The 26,866-nt window shown below is 34.2% G+C and overlaps 2 protein-coding genes across 2 annotated transcripts; both read right to left on the bottom strand.

Moving 5' to 3' along the window:
• Positions 1-18,322: 18,322 nt before the first annotated feature.
• LOC133823932 (uncharacterized) lies at positions 18,323-19,125 on the bottom strand. The gene has a single exon (XM_062256783.1). It carries the CDS (start codon positions 19,043-19,045, stop codon positions 18,455-18,457), a length of 591 nt encoding a protein of 196 aa, XP_062112767.1. The 5' UTR covers positions 19,046-19,125; the 3' UTR covers positions 18,323-18,454.
• Positions 19,126-23,703: 4,578 nt separating this feature from the next.
• LOC133821621 (uncharacterized) lies at positions 23,704-26,328 on the bottom strand. Its single transcript, XM_062253804.1, has 5 exons — positions 26,260-26,328; positions 24,621-24,695; positions 24,424-24,516; positions 24,236-24,340; positions 23,704-24,157 (listed from the first exon to the last, which is right to left on the bottom strand). Exons 4-5 carry the CDS (start codon positions 24,293-24,295, stop codon positions 23,807-23,809), a joined length of 411 nt encoding a protein of 136 aa, XP_062109788.1. The 5' UTR covers positions 24,296-24,340; positions 24,424-24,516; positions 24,621-24,695; positions 26,260-26,328; the 3' UTR covers positions 23,704-23,806.
• Positions 26,329-26,866: the final 538 nt, after the last annotated feature.

The raw sequence follows: 26,866 nt of genomic DNA, 5'->3' as shown, positions 1-26,866 counted from the left end.
AGCTTACATTTCGAGGCTCATTTATTCATCCTTGAAATTTGGGTGTAACATGTTCAAAATGATAAATATATTTTGAAATTATATAAAAATGTAATGAGAATGGATAGGTCAGATGTATTGGATTTTCGCACATACCATCCAACAACCGACCTATTCAATTTAAATTTAATCCGATCCAATTATAATTAGATATCTAATTTTTTACAATTAGTTGTAATTGGATTGGTCAATTTGGTCATTTTTTTTATAGATTTTTGCCAACCCCTAGGTTTCAATGGAATTTCGATGCAAAATAATTATCATACAAACATAAGTATCGAACCACTATCAAAATTATCGAATTTGAGCAAATGTGATGAGCAAAATTATCGAAACTCCTCGAAAATTCGACACTTATCATATTGCACATTCCAAGCTTATGATTTTCACATATTTTAACAAAAATACACAAATAAATAATTTAAAAATTAACTCAAAACACATTAATTAATATTTAAGGTAATTTCAAATGCATAGCCAAAAAATGCAGATGTAAGTCATTACCCATGGAGGTATTTTTGTTCCAAAATGAATTGTAAGCATTTTTTTCAAAGTTCATAAAAAATAAAGAAAGCATATTTTTTCGATTCATACTTTTATTAAGTATAGAAATCAATAATATCCTTAATAAAGAAAACATGTAGAATTTTAAAAATAAAAAAGTGTTAAATATAACTAAAAAAAAATTGAAGGAAATAAAAAGACAAATAAATATTGAACTAAGACAAAAAAAATAATAGAATTGTTACATTTTCTTCTCAAAAGTCTCGATTGTTAAAATAAAAAAGTAAAAAAGAAATGTTAACTCACTCACTCTTATCTTATTCTTATGAATTTTGAATGAAGTATCGAAATGTTATTGGTTTTAAATTAAAAAAAAAAAATTGTAATTCAATTCCTTGGATTAAATACAATACTATTTTTTTAGGTAGAGAATCTTGACTTCATACCCGACCAAATCTAACTATGGCTGCTAGTTTACCAAAAAAATAATATTAATATAGAATACTCGTCTTCCATGTATTTTTTTTCCTTTTTAAATCATTTTATATTGCGGTGTTAATATATTTAAAATTTTATTTATTATTTATAAAAAATAAATGATTTTTTGTTTTAAGTTAAGCTTTAAAATAAAAACTATAGTGTGAGAGAAAATCACTTTTTAATTTTGGATATTAATTTTATTTGTTCAATTTTTTAATTTACAAGTATTTTAATTGATAAAAAATGTACTAATTAATAAGAAATTATCAAAATAGATTTTATACTTTTTTGGATCATGTTTCTTCTGATTACCTATTTCGATTCTGTATTTTAAAAAAAATTATTTTTAGATCATATATTTTGTAAAATAGTTCAAATAATAGACTCATAAATTCAATTTTGGATGAATAAAAAATTGAATATAACAACACAATTTTTAAGTAGAATGATTTTATTTTTGTTCTGAATTGTTAGTTTGATGAATTATTTGTAATTTTAATTGAGAAAACTTTGACCAAAATCGAGTTTATGGTTCTATTTCAATGATTTTACAAAACATTAGGTCTAAAAAGTCATTTGTTAAAACACTTAATTCAAACGAGACAAAACACAGTCTAAAAATGTATAAACCATAAATTTTATTATATTAGAGTATTTAAGATATAATTATCCTACAAAAATAGTATAAATAATGGCATTTAGATATATATTTTTTTAAATGAAAAAGTTAGTTTGACCAAAAAAGGACATTATTTTTTAACCAAAAAGTAGAGGTGCTGATTTGCTTAAACTAAGGAGGTCCAAATAGTATATTTCTACTTAGACATGTGCTTAATTTTCAGCTATAAAGAAAAAACAACATGTCTTTTTTTTTTAAAAAAAAAGACATATATATTTTATTATAATTAATATCGAACAAAAAAATGTACGATTTTCTATTGAAATGACCCTATAATAACATTTTATATAAATAATTTGGATGAAAAATTCGTCTCTAAAAGACCTTTACAATATAAGTGCAATGTTGATTCCCAATTTAAAGTAAAAGCTGATTAAATGATATAATTGGCACAACATTTTTTATTGTACTCAAATGTTCTAACATTACTTTTAATAAAATTTTAAAAAATGAAGTACTTGAAGGTCTTGCCAAGGTTCAATGCACGTATATTTTTAATTAATATCTATCTTCTGTAATTTCAACTTGCTTTTTGGAAACTTTTACACTATTGTCAAATTTGGAGTGCACGCGCGTCATACCATTTTTCACAATGATGATTCCCCAGAAAGCAACTTATATATAACTGAAACTGAAAATAACAGTAATATTTAGATTATTTAATTAGAGGGAAAAAAAAGTAATTTAATTAACGGGAAAAATAACAATGGTTACTTCTAGGGTACACCCCTAAAAATAGGCATATCGGTGCACCCCTCTTCTTTTTCGATACCAAGATGATCTTTTGTGATTTTTTTTACGACCATGTATATTATAATTATTTAGAACATCCTGTAAATTTTTGAGAAATTCTGAATAATTTACAAGGTCGAAAATAAGAATCAAATAATTTGTTGCACGTATAATTGTTTTTTCTTATGCGCGTGGAAAATAATCAATTTGAATTATATTTTTGATATTATAAATTATTTGGAATTTTTTAAAAATTTACAGAATACTCTAAATAACTACAATGTACACAATCATAAAAAAAAATTACGCCGAAAATCATTCTTGTACCAAAAACAAAGAAGAGGTGCACCAGTGCTCCCAAAAACATCGGGTACACTCTATAATTTTCCAATAACAATATATATTTCCTATATACAATATTATTACTCTCTTCTAACCTTTGGTGACTTGGCGTCAAATTGTAGCAACCAAATCGTCCTCTTTTCTTATGGCATAGATATAGTCTCTTGGCTATTTTTTGTATAGACATACCATATCTTTAACATTAATATGCTTAACATTAAATTGATAATATCAATCACCAAAAAATATATATATTTAGCAAGGGAAATTTGAGTTTTTATGCTTAATGGGGTGGTGTAATTCAAAAAAATGCTAGGCATTTATATCATTTCAAAATGGTGCCAATTCTTCTTAGCATACCGAAAATACACTTGACACAACTCTCTCTTCTCTTCCCTCTTCTCGTTTCTTCCTCGCTCTCTTTCACTCACCACACCTCACACCGCCACTAAGAGCATCGCGGTAGAGATCACTGCACTACAAAAAGTCGAGCAACCCCCTACGAAGGAAGCCATTTACAGAGATCAAGACCAAAGTAAGGGTTCAGGAATCTTGGAGAAAAATCTTATGGGTAAGCAATTTTTTCTTAAATACTTGGATTAGTGATGTTTCCTTTAAGCTTTTTGGGCATTTCGAATAGATCTGAGCAATATTTGCACATATTTTTTGTTTTTTGTCGATCTTCATTTTCTAGAATTTTTCTGTGTTTGAGTTGTGCTCGATGGTTGCGCGATGCAGGCTCAATGGCACATCATTTTTTACGGTTGCATGTTGTGCTCGATGGTACTCGATACCTACTCGATGGGTGCTCGATGATAATGTGCATTCTCACTATTTCATGTATGCTCGATGGATGCTCGATGCCTGCTTAATGCAGGCTCGATGGCACATCATTTTTTATGGTTGCATGCTCGCTCGATGGTTACTCGATACCTGCTCAATGCAAGCTTGATGGTAATGTGCATTCTTACTATTTCGTGCATGCTCGATGGAGGTTCGAAGCCTGCTTGATGTAGGCTCGATGGCCCATCATTTTTTATGGTTGCATGTTTGCTCGATAGTTACTCGATACCTGCTCGATGGTAATGTGCATTCTCACTATTTCATGCATGATCGATGGTTATTCGATGCCTACTCAATGATGGCTCGATGGTCATGTGCATTCTCACGATTCATACTCGATGGCATCCTCGACGCATGCTTGTTGATTTTTTTTCTAGTTTTTCAGCTAATTGTATTTGTGCTTTTGTTATTTTAGGTTCTACTGCTTACATATTTGTTTCTTACAATGGTGTTTGGGAAACAGATTATTAGGAAATGGTATTTTAAGGACGCTGAAGGTGAAGTGATACCAGTAGAGAATGATGTCACTTACTTGCAACTACTTGACATACTGCACGAGACATTTCAGGTGGATAGAGAGGTGTATGAATTGAAACTCGAGGTGCCATACGTATGCGGCGACCAACCATTTGCACCGGTTCAATTGAGGAATGATCGTCAAGTTCGTGTATTCTTAGGCTTAAGCTTGAAAGAACGGATAGTCTTATGTGTGACTCCAGTTAAGAAGAATGTCATATTAGATCCTTCTCCTAGTGTAAACAAAAAAGACACGACCAATGTCGATACATCTCCTGCAGGTAGCAGTTACAAGCATCTTAGCGAGGTGGGCACTTTTGTTCTAGTTACTGATCTGATGGCTACTATTCAGCTTGATATACCACAAGGAGGTCCCACAGGTGTTGTGACAGTCAGAATCCCGTGATCTGTAAGGCGAAATACCGGATAAAGTTGTGCAATCCCACACCGCCTAGGGAAGGTCAAGTGTGATGATTCTAAGACTGTGTAGGTATGGGACTACACAGTTGAAGATGACTTAAATGGATTGATGGGTACTACCTATATCAACAAGATGCATCTTCTTTTCGGTAGCCCATCACTTGAGAACCTCAAAGTTAAGCGTGCTTGACCTGGAATAATCTCAAGATGGGTGAGCTCCTGGGAAGTTTTTCGAAGAAGCGTACGAGTGAGGACAAAGCATGCTGGAAAGACTCGTGTTGGTTTGTAGGGCCAGTAGTCATTCCAGGAAGCAGCCATAGTGACGTGGGGCGTTACTGGTATGCTTGAGGCATATGAGTACGATCCCTATGTGAATGATGATCCAATTGGTAATTGCTTTGAAGAATGATTATGGTTTCAAGGATGACTCGTATTATAGTGCAGATGCTTCAAATGAGGAGTTAGACATTTCCCAAGCCCAACAAGTAGAAGAAGAGTCAGGACTGCCTCTTGCACAGGCACACCTCCTAACTCAAGGACGTCGAATACCTACCAGAAGCAGTAATCAACCTGCTAGGACAGAAGATAACACTAGGTGGAGGGAGACAATTGTATCAAGAGAAGATCACACCAGATGGAGTGCCCTAATGTTTACAAAAGAAGATATTGAGGCATCTGCTAAAATTCATTCCTCATCATCTAGTGCACCAATAGGAGAAATATATGTTGGGAAGACTTTTGAGGACAAGATTGATTTAAAAACCAAAGCTGCTCTATTTTTAATGAAGAATAACTTTGAGTATATGGTAAAAAAAGTCTGGTACTGACGTGTGGTATATCACATGCAAAGATCCTGACTGTTGTTGGAGACTGAGAGGGAAAAAACTACCAATGTCCCCCATGTTTGAGATCACGGTATACAAGAGCGTACACACATGCTCACTTGAAGTGCGATAAAAAGGTCATCGTCAAGCTGCACCATGGGTCGTTGGGCACCTCATAAAGAACAAATACGCAGTTGATGGGACCAGTTACATGGAAAACAACATAAAGGAGGATATGAAGAAAAAATTCGGTATTGATATGAGTTATGAAAAGGCATGGAGATGTAGAGAGAAGGCACTTACGTATGTTAGGGGGACATATGAAGATTCGTATTGCAAGTTGCCATCCTACTTGTACATGTTGCAGCAAAAGAATCTAGGTGTAATTACTGATTTTGTCATTGAAGATGGTCGTTTCCTATATTGCTTTTTTTCCCTTGGAGTTTGTAGGAGGGGATTCAGATTTTTTCGTCCTATGATATGTGTGGATGGCACGTTCCTGAAGAACAAGTACGGTGGTCATATGTTATGTGTCATTGCTTTGGATGCAAATAGTCATTTATATCCAATTGCGTTCGGGTTGGTGGATAGTGAGAACCACAACTCGTGGAAATATTTCATGAAGAAGTTGAAGGAAGCCATTGGGGACGTTGATGACCTGGACTTCGTGTCAGATAGACACGCTATCATTATTCATGCTCTAGAGGCTGTCTTTCCTCATGCCTACCATGGCGCATGCTACCATCACATCAGTATGAATGTGAAAGCTAAGTTCAAGACTGATCACTATCACAATGAGATGTGGGCAGCATCCTATGCATGGAAGAAGATCGAATTTCTAAAGCATTTTGAAAATATTAAGCGAATGGATCCTCCCATAACTGCCTATTTGGAGGGAATTGGTTTCGATAAGTGGTCTCGTCCTTTCTTTCCTGGAAAAAAATACAATATAATGACAAGCAACTACGCTGAAAGCTTCAACAACAAGACCAAGGATGCAAGAACCTTTCTAGTTACAATTTTTTTGGAATTCATTCGGTTCACGCTATAGTCTTGGTTTTCTGAACGACGTAGTATGACAGAGAAGCCACCCTGATGGAGGCAGATGTATCGAACAATGCTGACAAAGGAAGGTTCATGAATGTCTATGCCCTTGGCCAATTCGAGTTTCATGTAATTGGTGCAGACAGCGATGCTGAGGTGAATTTGATTACGAAATCATGCTCATGTGGGGTGTTCTAGCTCATAGGCACACCTTGTCCCCATGCAGTTGCAGCAGCTATGGAGCGTGGGGTGAACCTTTACTCTTTGTGCTCACCGTTTTACACCATTGAGTCATGGAGGAATTCGTACAAAGAAACCATTTACCCAATTGGGAACGAGGATGACTGGATACTTCCAGATGACATTAAAAATATGGTAGTTGGTGTACCCATAGAGAAACAACAAGTTGGTCGTCCAAAGAAGCCAAAGCTAGGAAGACCAAGGACAAACCATGTAACGCCCTACTTCCTTAGAGTCGTTACTAAGTGAGTTTTTAAACGTGCATTCAACTCGCTAATCGAGGTTTTAAAGTCAAAAGTGTAATTAAGTCATAAACAGCGAAACAAACTTTGAAAATAATTCCATTTACTATAAATCATTGAGTAGTTGACACTTGGGATCCCAAGAAACTGTTTAGAAATATTTACAACATATAATTTACAAATTTAAGTCGACTAGACGACAAAATCTAAGTTTTAGTACAACCATCTCCCAAAACCACTGGCCGTGGCAGCCAGGCAGGCCACACATGTACACGCCGCTTCACGCTCTCCGTACTAATAGTTGGTTGATTTTCCCCTTGCCCTTACCTGCACCACAGAGCACCCGTGAGCCGAAGCCCAGCAAGAAAACCCTCACAAGCAGTTAACATATACATAACAAACACTTAGCATATAATCAAGCCACCAATAGGCTACACACATACGGCCACGCCGTCCCAGGCGCTTTACCAGGCCCTGGGTTCGCGGTCCACACCGTGAGGATATCCCAGGTATCCTATAGGGTCTTACCCTGGCAACTCGCACTCCACGTGCTCAGCGCTGCTCCCGGCCCCTTGCCGTACTCAACCTAGCACTCAATGTGCCCAATGCCGTTCCCGGCTCTCGCCGAACATTCATCTAGTCGCATTCATAGCATAACAAACATACACTGAATACTAACAAATTCAATCAAAGGGCTACGCTCTGCAATTCAGACATATTGGGCTCAGCCCTGCATACAAGCTCTATGGGAACAGTGGTTTTCTTACCTGTATCCCGAGCTTTCCAATGCACCAAGGCTGCGAACACGGTCCTCTAACCCGAGCCTCTCCGGAGACCTAGTCACAACACATATAAAATATTCTTTAATTCTAACCAATCCAAAACCACTTCCCGGGACCAATCCCACACTCTCGGAATCCCCAAATTCCTAAAATAATTCATCGAAAACATCCCCCGAACCCCTGGAGCAAAAGCTCAAAATTGCAAAATTCCATGTTCTGAAAAATAGCCTAGCGCCGCGGCACTGCCCTAGAGGGCCGCGGCACCCAGCAAGTCAGAAAGCCTTCCCCTATCCTGAAGCAGCCTCGCGCCGCGGCGCCCAAGAACAGGGCCGCGGCGCTCCTTCGCGAACCCAGAAATCTGGGTTTTCCTCTGCATTTTCCCCGAGCCAAAACACTCCCAATTCAACCCCAATTCATACCCAAACCTCAAAATCAATCCAAAACCCCAAATAAACCATCTAACAACCTATAAACACCACCAACAAGCTCAAACACACAATCACACCTAAAATTCACACTTGAGTTTCAGATTTCAAACACTTAAACCAAAACTTGAAAAAAGTGTAAACCAGACCCCTAGACCCTTAAACCATAACAGTTATAAGAATTCAAACATGTTTAGTACTCTTACCTCAATCAAGAATTCAACTTGAGCTTCCTCCAATCCCAGCTTTAGACCAACTCCTCTTGACTATCAATCTGAATTCTCACAAAACCAGCCATAACTATCCTTAAATTTCCATTCTTACTTTCTACAATCAAGCTTAAAACTCAGTAAAACAAGAGCAATTCTTACCTCAGAACAAATCTTGATTCTTGTTTGGCTTCAATTACTTCAAATCACCTTAACTCCTCTCCTAAATCTCAGAATTCCCAACTCCCTTCCTTTCTTCCTTTTCTTCTCTTTTCCTCTAGGTTTCTTCCAATTCCAGCATAAACAAACCATATGATTAAGTGTAATACGTATCCCCTTTTTCCTTCAGCTGAAGTAATCTATATCCCTATCAAATTACTATCCTATCCTCCCATTGTTATCCTCTCCTAACTAAACCTCAAGGGCACTCTTGTCCTTTCACTTATATTACAATTCTACCATTTTCCATCTAAACTTGTTACTCTTAGCAGTTACTAATGGTTACCTAATCACCAATAACCATTAACCACAAATTCTCAACTCAACTCACGAAATTCCCCAAAGTACCCCTAGGCTCCTCCCGAGCCGGGTGTGAAATCCCACTGTGACTTTTGAGTTATCTAGCTCTCTAGGACCGTCTCGGCACGTGCATCACATTATTACCACCACACTCACGTGGTGCAACTCACATAATACAATTATCACATTTATGCCCTCAACGGGCTAAAATTACCAATTTACCCCTATCATGCAAACGGGGCCCACATGCATATTTATACCACCTAAACATGCATTCTAATCACATATTCATTTAATTTCATATATTAGCATATCAATTCACTTATTGCCCTCCAGGCACGCTAATCAAGGTCCTAAACCTTATTAGCAACTTGGGGTGTTACAAACCACTGGCCATCCGCGCGGGGAAAAAAAATGTGAAAATGCATAAGTGCAGTAGATGTGGTGGTCGTGGCCACAATCCTCATGCAAAGCTCGACTTTGAGTATAATTTTTGTTCTATTTTATTTAAACTTGATTGGTCAGGTTATTTTTTTTTGTTTTTTATTGTCGTTAATGAATTTCGGTCGCTTGGATTTTTACTGCTAATTATCGTTAATGATTTTCATGCTCGATACACAATTTTTTTTAATAACTTAAATTTTAAGCAAAGAAATATAACAAGAAGAGAATGTTCAATGTCTAACATTCTGATACCATAAGTCAACTGTCCATTTGTTTCTGAACAACTCCATGCTGTCATCGCAAATCGTGTGAAGTGCTAGCCTACCCAATAAGTGCTCGATGTGCTTGATGGCGTACACAACACAATCGCCATTGTGAACGAAACATAAACTGCATTAGTAACAAAATCAACATAGAATTTAATTTTTTTTAAAAAAACTTGAATAAGAACTAGAATTTTGATTACTTGACTTTGGTTTGGGGTACTGAATCAACTGGCATGCGGTGCACATTGAACTCTTTGCATCTTTTAGCTCCAGGTGGAATCGTCAACCGAGGATCCTCCTTGAAAAGCTGTGACTGCATTAACATCGATGGGAGCAAAGTAGACCATGAATTCATAAAGGATTGTAGTTGCTTATCACTTATCACTATCACATCTGAATCATAAACATTCAGAGTCCAAGTAGAAATGGAGGCTTCAACTGCAAACCAATGCACTTGAAGGTAGTTCTGGCACCAATATACAGTGTCTACTCCCTTCCACGACGCCAGAAATTGATTGTCAATTCCCGTAATCATTGACATCACATCTGAATCCTACAAAAACATTTTCTTATCCGCTTCCTTGGCATTCTGATATGCATCATAACAGACTGGTACCACTTGTGAGAACATAATATTCATCACAACAACATCTTGCTGATACGCCCCGGGATAGAACTGTCGACGCCTACGTAGCATATGCTTGGCCGCATCAATATGCTGCAAAAATGATAGGAAATCAATTGTTAAACCATCTGCCTCTACCCATCGAACCAACATCGAACCCCTATCAAACCCCATCGACCCCAATTTAAAGCTACTGGAACCAAACCATCTGCCTCTACCCATCGAATCCACATCGAAACCTTATCGAACCCAATTTAAAGCTACTATAACCAAACCATCTGCCTCTACCCATCGAATCCACATCGAACCCCTATTGAACCCAATTTAAAGCTACAAAAACCAAACCATCTGCCTCTACCCATCGAAACCCCATCGAATCCAATTTAAAGCTACTAGAACCAAACCATCTGCCTCTACCCATCGAATCCCTATCGAACCCCATCGAACCCAATTTAAAGCTACTATAACCAAACCATCTGCCTCCATCCCATCGCACCAACATCAAATTCCTATCGAACCCCTATCGAACCCAATTTAGAGCTACTAGAACCAAACCACCTACCTCTACCCATCGAAACCCCATCGAACCCCATCGAATCCATTTTAAAGCTACTAAAACCAAACCATCTGCCTCTACCCATTGAATCCACATTGAACCCCATCAAACCCAATTTAAAGCTATTATAACCAAACCATCTGCCTCTACCCCATCGAACCAACATCGAATCCCTATCAAACCCTTATCGAACCCAATTTAAAGCTACTAGAACCAAACCATCTGCCTCTACCCATCGAAACCCCATCAAACCAACATCGAATCTCTATTGAACCCAATTTAAAGCTACTAGAACCAAACCATCTGCCTCTAGCCATCGAATCCACATCGAACCCCTATCGAACCCAATTTAAAGCTACTAGAACCAAACCATCTGCCTCTACCCATCGAAACCCCATCGAACCCCTATCGAACCCCATCGAACCTACATCGAAATGAAATTATAGTTTCAAGGATCAAACACCTGCCTCTCCCCATCGAACCCCATCGAACTATCAGATAAAAGATATTAATAAAATTACTTACCACATCATTGATCCAAAAATGTGGTGTCTTTAGCGTCAGAAACCAACTCGGACCATGCACACCAATTTGGACATCTCTCTTCGTCTTGTTAGGAATATCTCCAAGCAACCACTTGCCGACCGTCCTGTACTGTGGATCAAGTGGCTTCTTCAGAGGGTTGAGGACTAATGGCACGTCATCAATCGCATCCACACGTGATTTCTTCTTGGTTGGGTTAGTGTATTCTTCAAATTTCTTAGGTTTGCGTCTTTTCCTCTTGGCCAATTCAAACTCTACACTAGCAACATCCCCAGGTTCTATAATAGCAACACCTGGGGTCTCAGGATTTTCTGTGAGTACTATCGGGGGAGGAGTGCCTATGTCATGTACCACAAAATCATCTGGGAGGTCAAGTAAGTCAGAATCAGAATCAGAATCATTCTCTGTTGTGTCTCTGTGAAGATCTTGTACAAATGTTAAGATCTTATTGACAACATCCAAGATGACCGCCTACATCTGTAGGATGGTATCCTGATGACTCTCGATTCGCTCCAACCTCTCCAACACCTCCCGTAAATCAGGTTGATTAGGACTGAGGTATACCAATGGGGTCGGGGCCGAGGGTGTGGGGCCGATGGGGACTGGGGTATCCTCATCATCAGGGCCATTAAAAAAAATATTGGCTGCCTTCACAACCTCAGCAGCTATCTCCTCCACCTTCTCAAAATTAGTGGGAGTTTCTACCTCTTCTTTTTGGCCCAACCCAGGATACAAGGGAGAATCACCCTCAGTTATAGCGCTATAATAATTTATCTCCGAAGGTCGGGGCTTCAACATGGACAACACAATCAACTGCATCAAACAAAAAGCATTAAGTTAGTTTAAAACCACCAAATAATAATGTATTTTGACATAATATAGAAGAACTTACACTCGTCTTCTTGAACATTGGTGCAAGGTTGGCCTTCAAAATAGGACGCTCCTTATTGCTCGACCAACTGAGCATCCTCGGAAACTGGTTTCCATGCTTAATACCATATTCACGAGCAAAATGCTGGATGGCCTCTCATGCTCAATACTTCAATGCAGGGACATAACCATACAAACTGTATTTTACTTCTTCCTGTTTCCCCTTAACTTCCTTCTTCTTCTCATAGTTCCTCTTCTGATGATGCATGTCTTTTTGACATGCATCCATAAGCTTGTTAAAAGACACCTTCCCCCATGGGTAAGTAAAGAAGTACTCAGTGTCCTCCACCATCTTCAGCGAATCTATCCAGACATTTAACTTGCCCTTTCATGTAAGTAAAACCCCTTCAACAAAGAAACATAGGCCCAACTTGTAGGCATCTTCAACTACAGTGTAGTTTTTTAAAGCAGCCTCCAAATGCATTATCTTCACTGTTTCTTCATCATTAAAGTACTCCTTGATTAAGCAGTCACTAGTCAAGTGTTTCTTCAAATAAGTCTCAAATGGCCCGGCACTAAAGTTCAACCCCGTAACCAAAGAAAACTCACCTCTACCAAATCTACAGGGTCTAGATCCCAAATGAAAATGCAACCCATCCTTTTTGTTGCACTGGATCTTGCGCAATATTAATTGATGTATGAGAGATGCAGAGAAGTCTAACTTTTCAGCCACGAAAAATTGTTTAAAAGGGGATTTCTTCACCCTTTCTATCAACCCGAGCTCCTCAAACTTGTCATTGATTATTTTAAAGTAACCATTACCCCTATATGTGACTCGACCAAGAAAGTGATCTATCAAGGGAAAAAGAAACTTCGACATCTACAAAAAATAAAAATAAAAATAATACAGTTAAACCAAGTCGCGTGAAAAACCCATCAATAAACATACATGAACCATCGAACCCCTAAGACCCACCCTATCGAACAACCCTAGAGCATGCATCGAACCACCATCGAACCCAACATAAAATCTAATCCATCGAGCATGCATCTAATTTCTTAGGTTTAAACCTGGTACCCATAATGGGCCACCCTATCGAACCAACATCAAACCCCTAAGGCCTACCCTATCGAACCAACACAGAACAACATCGAACCAAACAAATACCCAACCCATCAAGCAGGCATCGAATCCCTCAATCTTAAACCTGGAACCCCTAATGGGCCTACCCTTTGGAACCAATCGAGCATGCATCGAACCCCATCGAACATGCATGAAACCCACAGAAGCATAAACCTGGAACCCCAAATGACCTAACCTATCGAACCCAATCGAGCATGCATCGAACCTTATTGAGTCTAAACTTGGAACCCTTAATGGATTAACCTATTGAGCTTATCAAGCATGCATCGAACCACCATCGAAACCCCATCGAACCACCATCGAGCAACCTTACCAGACCCAAAAAAATCCCCAGACTTCACTCTCAACATACCCACACTAATCCATACATTAACCAACCAGATTCAAACCCAAAACAAGACACAAACAATCCTAAAATATAACACTACAAACACAAATTGAATGTAATAAAAAGTTAGAGGTTATGTAATGCCCCAAATATCCTAATAAGGTTTAGGACCTTGATTAGAAGGCCGGGAGGGCCATGATTGATTTATTATGGTATTTAATGATTATATGCATGTTTACATGAATTATATTATTATATGATGGTGAATGCATGCATATGGGAGTGTTTATTATTATATGAGGGCATCTTGGTAATTTGCCCGTTGAGGGCGTAATTGTGTATTTTGGGTGCATGGTTGTGATTAATTAATATAGCCACATTATATGGTGGATTGGTTTGAGCTATTCGGCATGAGATGATCATGAGATGTAAGTGTTCGGTCTAGTCATAACGGGTTTAAGTTCGGGGCTCGGGGTGAGTCTCGGGGTCATTTTGATGACTAAAGCATTAGCGGGAATAAAGGGGTAATGGGATATATTTTATTGGTATGTGAGAATATTGAGAATAGTGGGAATTGGAGAGCGTTAATTATAATTAACGAGATAGGCGGGAAATGACGGTTTTACCCTCGGAAGCTTTTAGAGGGATTTATTTGGCTTAGGGGCATTATGGTCTTTTGACCTTAGGGATTTATATCAGCCTTTGAGTGTTTAGAAGGCTGTGGAAAACAGAGCCCATCCTCATCTCTTCCTTTCTCTCTCGTACAAGGTTTCTCCTTCATCCTCCTTTCAATTTTTGAGAGCCAATTGAAGAACAAGCTAGGGAAAATCAAAGCTTGGGGATTCTAGACTTAGCTCAACTATTGGGAAGGATTCAAACCAGCTTAAGGTAAGGAATTTAACCTGAGGTTCGAGCTATACCCTGTTTTTCTATTAAGTTTTTAGTTTAGGATTTTGATGTGCTAGTTGAGAATTAATGGAAGTTTAGTTGAGGCTTAACTTGGGTTATGATGAGGGTGAGTTGTAGATGATGTTTGGTGGTTGAATTGGGTGTTAGGTTGGGGTTTGGGACAAGTTTGAAGGGCTGGTTTCAAGGGAAAACGCAGGGGAAAATCTGGTGTTGCGTGCTGAGTTTTTGGGCAAAACTGGGTATTGAGTCGCGGCATTGCTGTGGTGCGCCGCGGCTCAAGGCGTCTGGCAGGGAGGGTAGTCTCTGTCTAAGGGGCGCGCTGCAGCACAGCTAGGGTGGGCCGCGGCCCTTAGTGACATTTTGGGCAGAATGGTGTTTTTAGCTTGGGGATTCAAGCCTTAGGCCTCGGGGTTGAACCTAGTACCCGGTTAAGTGGGGATTGATGTCACAGAGGCTAGATATTGGTTTGGGAATTTATGTTGATCATTTTTATTGATGGTATCTTATATTTGGTTATGACTAGGTGACCGCTAAATGACTAAAAGTTGATTGTTCTCAAGGGTCGTTCTTTTAATCATTCTAGCTCGACTTTGAGGTAAGAAAATTGCACCATGTATATATGAATGACATGCATGGCTATTCTTGATGCATGTCGGTTGATTATTATGTATGACATGCATGGCTATTCTTGATGCATGTCGGTTGATTATTATGTATGACATGCATGGCTATTCTTGATGCATGTCGGTTGATTATTATGTATGACATGCATGGCTACCCTTGATGCGTGTCGGTTGATTATTGAGTATGACATGCATGGCTATTCCTGATGCATGTTGGTTGACTATTGAACGTAACATGCATGGCTAATATTGGTGCATGTTGGATTGTTGGATATATTGCATATGATGCATGAGAAACATGTGATTAGGACATGCTTTGTATACTGGGTATGATATTGTTCTGAGCTTGAGCCTCTGTGGTTGTGCATGGTCCTAATTGTACTGGTATCTGTTTAGTAAGCATGCTGAATACCTTGTTTATGGATATTGAACATGTGATATATGTTTGGTGGCATGACTTGCTTGTGTATGGCATTGACTAGTCAGGGACCGACTCTAAAGTCGAGGAACATGCATTGAATGGCTCTATGGCATTAATGCTGGACCGACCCTAAAGTCGATGAACATGCATTGAATGGCTCTATGGCATTAATGCTGGACCGACCCTAAAGTCGATGAACTTATAAGCGCTTGCCTGGTCTAAGACCAGATGATCATGGCCCTAGTGACTGTTTGTCACATGGTTAGGGGACGCTGTCCATAGTTACGACTCTAGAGTCGGGAGGAAGGTTATGTTGGTGACCATTCACCATACACCTATCCTGTTCCAACTTATGACAGGTTCTCATATCAGTTAAGCCCTGGTGGCCCTATCGTCATATGGCAAGAAGGAGCTGTACCTACCTTTGTGACTTTTGCTACAGTCACCTATCTATTTGGGATTGATAGTCCTGGATGATTATTGTGGTCATTGTTGATATTATACCATGCCTTATTGTGTTTTCTTGCTGGGCTTCGACTCACGGGTGCTATGTGGTGCAGGTAGAGGCAAGAGGAAGCTGGACCATCCTTGAGTTGGAGAGCTTAGGTGATGAAGTGTACATATGCAGCTGCTCAACCATCACGACCGAGGTTTAAAGTGGAACTAGGGTTGAACCCTGTTTTGCCGCTTAGAACGACCTGTTGTAAATATTTTCTGTAATAGACTCTGAAACTATATTTTCGGGATCCCAATGTATATATTAAACGTTCTAGTGAAACGTTACATCTTAACCAAAATTTTTAATCCCTAAACCGCTAATCATACTTAGTCCACGATTTTGGCCAAATGACTCGATTAGCGAGTTTAGCACTGTTTACAAGGCACACTGTAACGGTCCCAGGAGTTGGGGCGTTACAGGTTACCTTTGTAATGTCAAACGAGAGGGACGAGATGAGCTCGTGGAGAGGGAGAAACTCGAACCCAGAGGCCCTGGGTTTTGGTAGATATTAAGACCCGAGGGACGGCGAGCGAGAGACGTCGAGAGGGAGACAAGGGACGAGGGACAACGAGAGGCGAGAGGGAGAATCTTTAAGCGAGCTTGAGAGGTGAGGGATAGCGAAAGAGAGAAAAGGAGGCTTCGACGGTGGCAACACGGCGGCTTCGACGGGGTTTCAATGCTCCCTGGGTTTTGGTTAGTCAGGCGGGGGGAGATGAACCGAGAGAGTGAGAGAGAGAAAGGAGAATCAAAAGGAATTGGGGGGAATTGTGGCAGCGGTATTTTGGGTATTGTCAAAACTTTTGGCATTTTTTAGAAATTATTAAAATGCCTAGCATTATTTTGAATTACAAGCCCCCATTAAGCATAAAAACTCGAATTTCCCTTTAGCACCAACCAAGCTAATCAATCAAGCTTCAATCTCCAACGTGTATAATCACAAGAAAAATGACCTTTAATCGCTGTAAAATGCGATAAGTAACCGTTAAAGCCTACTATAAATGATACGATTTACTTGGAATCACTAATTATATATATATATATATATATACGATTTACGATTTACTCGAAACCGCTATTAAAAGATGTCGTCTTTGCATTGTTTTCTTATAGTAAATTACAAAAATAAAATATAAAAATATATATATTTTCAAACTTAGTATTATGTAGTTGTATTTATAATTATGACTTAATCGTATATCTCTTCTATATAAAAATTGAGTAGATAACTGAAATTTTTTGTTTTAACGATTTTTTATTTTTTCCCCGTTAACTTTAATAGAATATTCTTAATGTTAACATAATATTCTTATATTTAATATTTAATGGTAGGTTATAAAATAAAATAAATAATTAAATAAATCAAAATAAGATATTTTTGAGATATTTTACAATAATAATTATTTAAAAATAATAAAATCATATATTTTATAATTTAAATAAAATTTAATTAAACTTAAACTTAATATTATATTAAATATATAATATATAATATTTTGTTGTCATTGCCAAATTCAAAAACTAGAACAAACATAAACTTAAAAAATATATATAAATTAATTAATTAAAATATGATATTTTTAATATATTTTATGATAATTTAAATAATTAAATCATATTTATTTAAAAATAATAAAAGCATACATATATTTTTTTCATCTTATAAATTTGTGTGATAGTTTGTTTTTTAAGTGATTGAAGTTCTTTTTCTTCATCAAATTCACCAAAGGACATCATGAGATACATTAGAAACTCAAAATAGTTGATGCATGTATACTACTGTATACACTATGATTTTTTTTTAATTTTATTTCTATTATTAATTTCTTTTTAAATATTATTGTATTTTATAAATATGTTATATGGACATGTAAATATATATATATATATATATTTATGTCAATTTAGATATCATATATTAATATTGATATAAATATTTATATATACTAAAACGATAACTCATTCTATTAAATATATATATATATTAAAAATAGTGATCATTGCTTCTACAAAGTATATATATACATATGTATGGAATAGTTTTGAATAGTTACATCTTTATCATATATAACTCTTTAATATGATTACATCTAAAAAAGAATATATTTTTTCATATTCTGTGTTGTCGCAGTTTAGTAAATAATTTTAATGATAACTTATCAAATTAATCATAACTATTAAATAACAATATATATATTTATACATATAAATATAAAGTTAATCAGGATGAACTAAAAACGGAAGTAGGACTCGAAGATGGACTAAAACTGTTTGTATTTATGATGTATATATTGTGATGGAGGTTACAATATCCATTCTTTGTATCATCTAGTATAGAAGCTATAACAACAACAACTACAAGACATATATACTTAATTATCATTAGTTGCTAGTTTAGTTCAGGTATGCTTTCTAACACAGGCTTCCAGTTACACCCTTCTCTTTGAAAATCATAATCATCATCACCATCATCAAGATTGAATCTATCACAATCATCAGAACCATCAAGTTTGATTTTTTTATCAGAATGAAGCTTAGAAACCATGTCATCCACCGTAAGCACTGATCCTCCTCCGGTGCCTTTCAACAACTCCTGCAGTTCTTGCTTGCTTATAACCAACTTAATCCTCACAACCTTGCTGCTGCTACTGTTGATCTTAGCAGTAGTTTCTTGTTCTGGTTTTTTTTCTTCTTCCTTTTCTGGCTCTGTAAACCTGACCTTCTTCATCGTCTTCTTCTTGGCCGGCAAAGGAACCGGTACCAAGTAGTAGAGATGGCCGCCGAGGAGTCTGGTTTCTGGCTTGAGGTGATGCTGGTTTAGTAGTACTGAACCACTAGTAGTTGTCTCGGCTGATAGTGCATGGCCTGAGAATTCAGATAAGACCTCAAATGTTTTGATTGGTGATCTATACTCCAACACTTTCCCATCTGGCTTCACAACCTTTATCACTTTTTCTTCCAAAACCAAGCAATTTCCCATGGTGCTATATTTAGCAGTGTTTTTTCTCTGCTCTAGTGCAACTGTTTGTGATAATTCCCAATGAGGTGTGTTAAGGAGAAGTAGAGGATCTTTGGAGTATTTAAAGAGATGTGGATCCAAGTTTACCCTCAACAAAGTTGGAATATTACAAAAATAGCCTTTGTTTTTTGCCTTTTTTGGACCCCACTTGGTTATTGTGATTTTTTAATGTATGTGTATTATTAGAGGTAATTAGTTGATAATAATTATAATTATAACTATAACCCACTTGGGTACTGGGCATGATCAACTTGTTGTGAGTTGGGGTTGGCGAGTTAAGAAAAAAGATGAGGTACAACAATATCTATAATGACTAATCATTATGGTGTTACTTACCCAAATGAGCAATCATTAGAGGTTAAATTATTCTTTTTGCACTGTCTCTTAGTTGTTTCTCCGAGTCGACTCAACGAGTCCGTGTTCCTTGCATTATATATTATATTTAACAGGGCTCAATATCAAAGTGGATTCTCACCAGACCCCTCTTATATTACACAGTGAAAAAAAAGTCAGCTATGATAGATCCAGGAAAAGGGCATTGTAAAATAACCGATTTTGATCTTTAGTGCTTGACCCTATCTATGGTGAGGTGAGGTGAGGTGAGGCTATAAAAGAGCCTTGTATTATTTTCTGGGGTTGACTGCGTCATGTTTTACATTGACTAGAGTGCTTTAGCATCTTCTAGCAGTAACATCAATAATGCGCAGTAATGAAAGGTCGGTAAATCTTATATTAAATACTCCAAAATATTAAAACGAGAAAAATAATATAAATATATAATATATGTTTGGACGTACACAATTTATTATTTTTTTATATGAAAAAGGAGATCGATGGCGTCCAATGTTATTTTAGGTGGAATGAAAATGGACCAAGTAACAATAATTTCATGACTAATGGAAATCGATATTTTGCTACTATATCACCACCACCAATCTTACTCCTCTAATAAAGGGCTGCGATATATTTTGGTGATTTAATCTAATATAACTAAAATGTGATAATGCAATGAGAGAGTATGTCTTTAATTTATACTAAAATTAGAATCAAGATTATCTCTTTAATTTTGATGTTATGATTCGTGTTCAACCAATATATACAAATTACATAATTTAAAATAAAATATGTGACATGCATTTATTAGTTAGACATATCAAAATTAGATAAAGAATCTTGATATTTATTGTTGTAGCTTATTTTAAAAAAAATATTATTTCACAAATATGTCAAAAATATTTCATTATTCGTATTATTTCTTCCATAGATTGAGGTGAGCCATCTTGCTACTCTGCCGTGCGAAATAGCATTGGAGAATATATATTTAAAACATATTCCTATAAGGAATTCCACCAATACCATTGACATTTTATGTATATAGTTATATATACTAAGTGCAAGACAATGAATGTTGTTATATTTATACATTTTTTAATTATTTTTATTAAGTTTGATGATTTTGATATAAATTTTAAATAAATAAACAATATTATATATCTAAAAGAAATGATATAAATATATTACAAAATAAAAATTAGATCAGAATATTGTTTATAGTTTTTTAAAAAAATACGATAATATGATAATATTTTATATCACAAACTACCATATCTAAGGTAGACATTCTTGATACTTATCAAATCACTCATCAATAATTGAAGAAAAAACTTATTTATGATCTTGATAGAAGACAATGTTATTCTAATTTCTTATGTAATTACATAGTGATATATTATTTGTACACACATGACACCTATATATATATATTTATAATGTTTGTTGTTATTGAATATGAATATCTATATTTATATAAGTTAGGTTAAGTAATAAAAAATAATATGTTCTATTTTTAAATGTAAATGATAATTTTTTTAATAAAAAATTAAGATTATTTATTATATATTATATGTTATTATAATAATTATAATATTTTATAACATCTGAATTTATATTAATATAATTATTAAATATCTAGTCTTGTATTAATATTATTACAATAATGATATTTTATAATATTTGAATATATATTAATATAATTATTAAATATTTATTCTACCAAAATTTTATAATAATTAAGATTGGATATTATATATTATTATAATGATAATATAATATTTTATAACATTTAAATTTATATTAATATAATTGTTAAATATCTAGCTTTGTATTATATATTATTATAATAATAATATTTTATAACATTTGAATTTATATTAATATAATTATTAAATATTTAATATTATATTAAATATTTATTTTTAATTGATTTTAAAGATATATTCTATTAAATATTTATAATATTTAGTTAAAGTTAATAAAAAAAAAATGTTAAAACCAATAAAAAATATTAAATTTAATGAGTCTGACTATCTAAGGTTCATAAATTTAACTACATAAACTATTAACTCAAGTACATAATTTGTGACTCAGGGGATAAAATTCGAAGGTGTTCGACGTCTATTTTAAGTTTTGGTTGAATGATGCGATATGTTGGTTTTTTTTTTTTTTTTGCAAACTCTGACACGTTTTTTAAATCTTAGAAAGTGTCATTGTTAACTGAAGAAATGGGAAAACACGTAGGAGTCAGGTATGTGTTTCTATATATGCATAAAAATTGCATGAATCTAAGATGTGGTGATATTGTTTGTGAGGTGTGGGGTATGGTGTATATATGGCGGCCATGTCTTAAATCTCAATAACTTGAAAGCAAAGAAAACTACTAAATATATTCTTTAGTTTTTTAAGGAGGAAATTCTTTTAGCCATGCTGCACAAGTTACTCCAAAATTAATAACATCTAGAAGTGTGTTATATTATTATAAAGTTAATTATTAAAAAAAATCCATATTTTTTTATAATAAAAGTATAGTTATCACCATTAGATAAATTAGAAAATGTTAGTTAAAGACATTTTTTATAATGAAAATATGATTGGAAAATTATTATATTTTGAAAATAAAATGGGAAAGAATACAATTTTACCAACTTGGTCAGCCCCAACTTACCACTCAACCTACCAATAGGGATTTGGTATGGCAAAATATTTGCCATTATATATGCATACAAATTATTATTCGATCTGAATGGGACAAAAAATTTGTTTAAACAAGAAAAATAATCGGGAGAAGACCATTCCGGTTATATCTAAATCATATAAAAAATACCATATTAAATTGATGAATTTTTATTTAGTTTAGATTATTTTTATTATCTTATATTATAAACGGTAATAATTATAATTTTTCGTAATTATTTGTTGATATCTTTTAACGTTGATAAAACGAATATAATTTTATAATAAATCCACAAAAATAAAAATGGCCATATAACATTTGTTTTGGCAATTGCATCTTTCATAATTCATATGATTAGTAGTCTGCCGCTAATAATCTGTATAGCATCAGTGAATAAAGTCTGTAATTCCGCTTCTAATATCAGATTTTCTTATAGTGAAATTAAATTCTCTAATTTGCATGCCATAACAAATTCTATAATATTAATTTTTTCATCATTATAAAACTTATAATATGATGTGATCATATGCATAACTTAATAGTATTACACTTCATTTTACAGAAAAAAAAAGTCTCAATTGCGAATCTCTCCGTCCAATATCAAAAGAAAAACCTAGTGAAGCCTTATCAACACAATATAACAAATTATGTACATATTAAGGAGATTCTGAACTATATTAAGAAAAAAATTGACAAAATTTATGGACAAAAATACTACGTACGTACAAAGAAAAGTCATTAATAAATACCAACCTAGTAAATTGATAATAGTATAGATAAGTGAAGGTCATTGTCATTTATCTAAGTCTACCACTGGTAAGGTAATATGTTAGGCACTATTTCTCCATCCAAAACCCAACTGCTATTTCATTTACCAATATTTTGAAATTTTCATTGTGATTTAGCCAGAACCAGGTCATAACACAGCCCCATGCAGACCTTATATTAAACAAAACCAAAAGGGTATTCGATGATATGGCAGAATTGTAATTTTTTGCAAGAAGATGGTCAAATTAAAAAAATAATGATGAGAAAATCTTTGCTTTACTACTTGGGCAATGAAAATGATCGAAACCCACTTGAGGAAGACATTCAGGGGCTATGAATGATGGAGATTGTTAATATTAGATTGGTATTATAATGAAAGCTATAGGGGTGGTGGCGCCAGTGGACTCTTATTAGTGCGCTGTGATGCTGTCAACACGCATGCACTGCAATATATTTGATGAATTCCTTCAACCCCACTACAAAAAACAGGGCCTATACCGAGAACAAATGTCCTCGGTATAAGCCCAAATATCCTCGGTATAACCTCTACCGAGACAATATCGTCGGTAGAAAGTTATCGGTACATCCGCGTCGGTAAAACAAAACTTCTACCGACGACATTAAAAATGTTCTCGGTATAGGTTTTACCGAGGACATTGTCCTCGGTAGAAAGTGACAAAAGTCCTCGGTACAACCATCCCCAATTTGTCATCGTACTGGTATATACCGACATCTTAGTGGTATATACCGAGGACAATGTCCTCGGTATAGACTTTTCCCCAATTTTTTTTTTATATTTGTTATTCCCTTATTTATTTATTTTGAATTAAATAGAAAAAAATAAAATAAAATTAAAACACTTATATTAAACATATAAATAAAAACATAAGAGTATGTTCGCTGAATCAAAATAAAGAATTGTCTTAAACATGATAATGTAATAGTCAATTGTAATAAAATTCATACATAAGTCCTACTGAGTCGTCGGGTGGTGGTGGGGCACATTGAGATCCCGGGGTGATACAATGAGTCCGGACATGCTCCTCTAACTGTCGAAGACGCTCTCTCATCTCAGACAACTCTTCATCTCTAGTTTGTGAAGGACGAAAATCAAATGGAGTTCGGCCCCTTATGTTAAGGATACGTCCATATCCTTTCTGGTGGCCCCGTCGTTTTCCGAAGACAGTTTGTACCAAAGATATGTCTTCATCTTCAGGCGCACTCGAAACTGGTGTGGAACTCTTAGTATCAGTTGCCTGTGTCTGCTGTGTGTCGCGGTATGCACGCAATTCCTCCTGTGATACAATGTATAATGTAATTAAAATTTTGAAACAATTAAAAATTTGAAAAATGTTTAAAAAAACTTAACGTACCCAAGTATTTTTGGCTGTCTCTGTCACCCACCCTGTGCCTGATTTATGGTGAGTATCCATCCAGCTATCCGGGATGGACTCAAGTTGCCCAGTCTCTAAATTGCGCTGTCACGTACATATATTTTTATAAAATTAATAATTAAACGTAAATAAGAAAAATAAACTAAAAAAATAATTAATTAACTAACCTTTTTATAGCGTAGGGCTGGGATTGACTGAGAACCTCCATAGCTAAGCTCTTTCAGTTTCCTTCTATTTTCCTTGTTGATCACAGAACGTTTCTGCAAAAAGTTATCGTTAGTAATATATTTAATTAAGATAGTTAATTTTAGCAAGAAATTAATACCGTAATTTCTGGGCATCGGAAAATACATAAACTACTTACTTCCAAATGTGCAAGTATTCTTTCTTTCGAGGCATTTGGTACTTTTGACCATTGAGGACAGTCCGGATCTGTGTACTGTCAAACAAGTAATCCGAGCTCTCTTGAGAAATTTGGTAATAATTTCTTATTACCAAAGAAAAAAACAAATAAAATTAAATATGTTTTTTTTAATGTCTTATGCTCTTTGAAGTTAATTATGTTGTTTTATGATATCTAACTATAATATATTTCAGTGTAAATATTATTAAAATTATTTAAATTTGACATATTAATTTGGTATTTATTAAATTACATATTTTACTTATGCTTTATTGAATTGTTTTATTAATTAAAACAAAATTTCTAAGATTTGTTTAAAATTTATTTATTTACTTTAGGATTTAATTATTACTTAAATTATTTAATTAATATTTATTTTTATTAAAATTTAGTTGCATAATGTTAATGTTAATTTTTTTTAATCTTAATTTTAAAATATATTATTTATATAAAAAAACATAAATTACTCAAAAATTGAAAAAAAATTAAAAAAAATACAGAAAAATTAAAAAAAACTAACAAATATTATTAAAAACATATTTTTTTAATTTTAATTTTAATAATGATTAAAACTAACAAATATTAAATTTAATTTTTTTAATTTTAATAATGGTTTTCTAATAATATATTTGTTAATTTTATTTAATCAGAACTAACAAATATTATTTTTTTACATATTAATTTAGTATTTATTAAATTACATATTTTACTTATGCTTTATTGAATAGTTTTATTAATTTAAACAAAATTTCTAAGATTTGTTTAAAATTTATTTATTTACTTTAGGATTTAATTATTACTTAAATTATTTAATTAATGTTTATTTTTATTAAAATTTAGTTGCATAATGTTAATGTTAATTTTTTTTAATCTTAATTTTAAAATATATTATTTTACTTATCAATTCACTATTTATTAAATTAGAAATTTTATTGAGTACTTCTACTAATATTCACAATATCTCTAAATTTTACAATTCTATAAAAAATTCGGCAGCATAACGACTATATTTTCATCTATCCCAAAATTTAAAATCCTGCAAATAAGACATAAAAAATATCCAGACCCAGATCATGCAGAGAGCATTACAAATACATTTTAAACGACTATATAATTTATAATTATTAGTCTAAATTTTATTAATTATTCAATTTTCTAACCAAAATATTAAAATTCTACTAAAAATTAACAACAACAAATTAATCATCAATATTCATAAAATTTGAATTTTTACTACTAACATAACCAAAAAAAATTAAAATTGACAACAACAACATACTAACATTACCACCAAAATTTTCAAATTAACACTCAAATATTTAATATATTTACTAATATGTTTAATACACATAAAATTCACCAAAACAACATAGAATTTGTTTAAAAAAAAATACTAATTACTCATATAACAATTTTCTAATTCCTAATATCATTTTTACTAATACTTATTTTGAAAACCTAAAAATAAATACATTCTATCTAATATAATAATTTCAAATTTTTATTAAAATTAATATTATATTATTTATATAAAAAAACATAAATTATTCAAAAATTGAAAAAAAATTAAAAAAATACAGAAAAATTAAAAAAAACTTACCAATGCCTTCAATATCTTGCTAGCAATCTCTTTAGTCCAACAAAAACCGAATACCCAACCTTCAAACAAAAACTACAAAATATCATTATACAATTTCATAAATATATATATAAAATGAATAAATAAACCATACCTTCAACAAATACACAGAAATCCCTTCACCCTTGGCAATTTTGAGGCTTAAAACCGAGCTTTTTGGGAGGAAAACGGAGGAAAATGGCGGAGGGAGGCGGACGGCTCGGAGAAAACCGAGAGAAACCAGAAAGGAAGGAGAAGGGGCTTCGCGGCTGTGGGGTATATTTATAAACCCTCTATTTAGAACATGTTCTCGGTATAGGTTCTCGGTATAGCAACTAAACCTATTCAAAACCGCGAAAATGTCCCGCGCATATGAAATGTCTATACCGAGGACATGTTGTCGGTATAGTGTTCTCGGTATATAACCTTTTTTTTGTAGTGCCCATTATGTATACATATGTATATAAATATATATATATATATATATATATATCTGTGTGTGGTGGAATTAATGCAAGTAAAAACTAATTAGAAATTATCTTCTTGTTTACATTTGACTATATATATATGTAGAAGAAAAATTAATAAA

The sequence above is a fragment of the Humulus lupulus genome, chromosome 3 (genome assembly GCF_963169125.1).
Source record: "Humulus lupulus chromosome 3, drHumLupu1.1, whole genome shotgun sequence".
Classification (NCBI taxonomy): Eukaryota; Viridiplantae; Streptophyta; class Magnoliopsida; order Rosales; family Cannabaceae; genus Humulus; species Humulus lupulus.
This window is presented reverse-complemented; position numbering and strand designations above follow the sequence as displayed.

Excerpts from the sequence above, each read along its gene's own strand:
- LOC133821621 (XM_062253804.1), bottom strand. The coding sequence starts at position 24,295 with ATGGATACTCACCATAAATCAGGCACAGGGTGGGTGACAGAGACAGCC. Across the intron at positions 24,158-24,235 it reads AGACAGCCAAAAATACTTGG|GAGGAATTGCGTGCATACCG; the intron begins GTACGTTAAGTT and ends ATTGTATCACAG.
- LOC133823932 (XM_062256783.1), bottom strand. The coding sequence starts at position 19,045 with ATGGGAAATTGCTTGGTTTTGGAAGAAAAAGTGATAAAGGTTGTGAAG.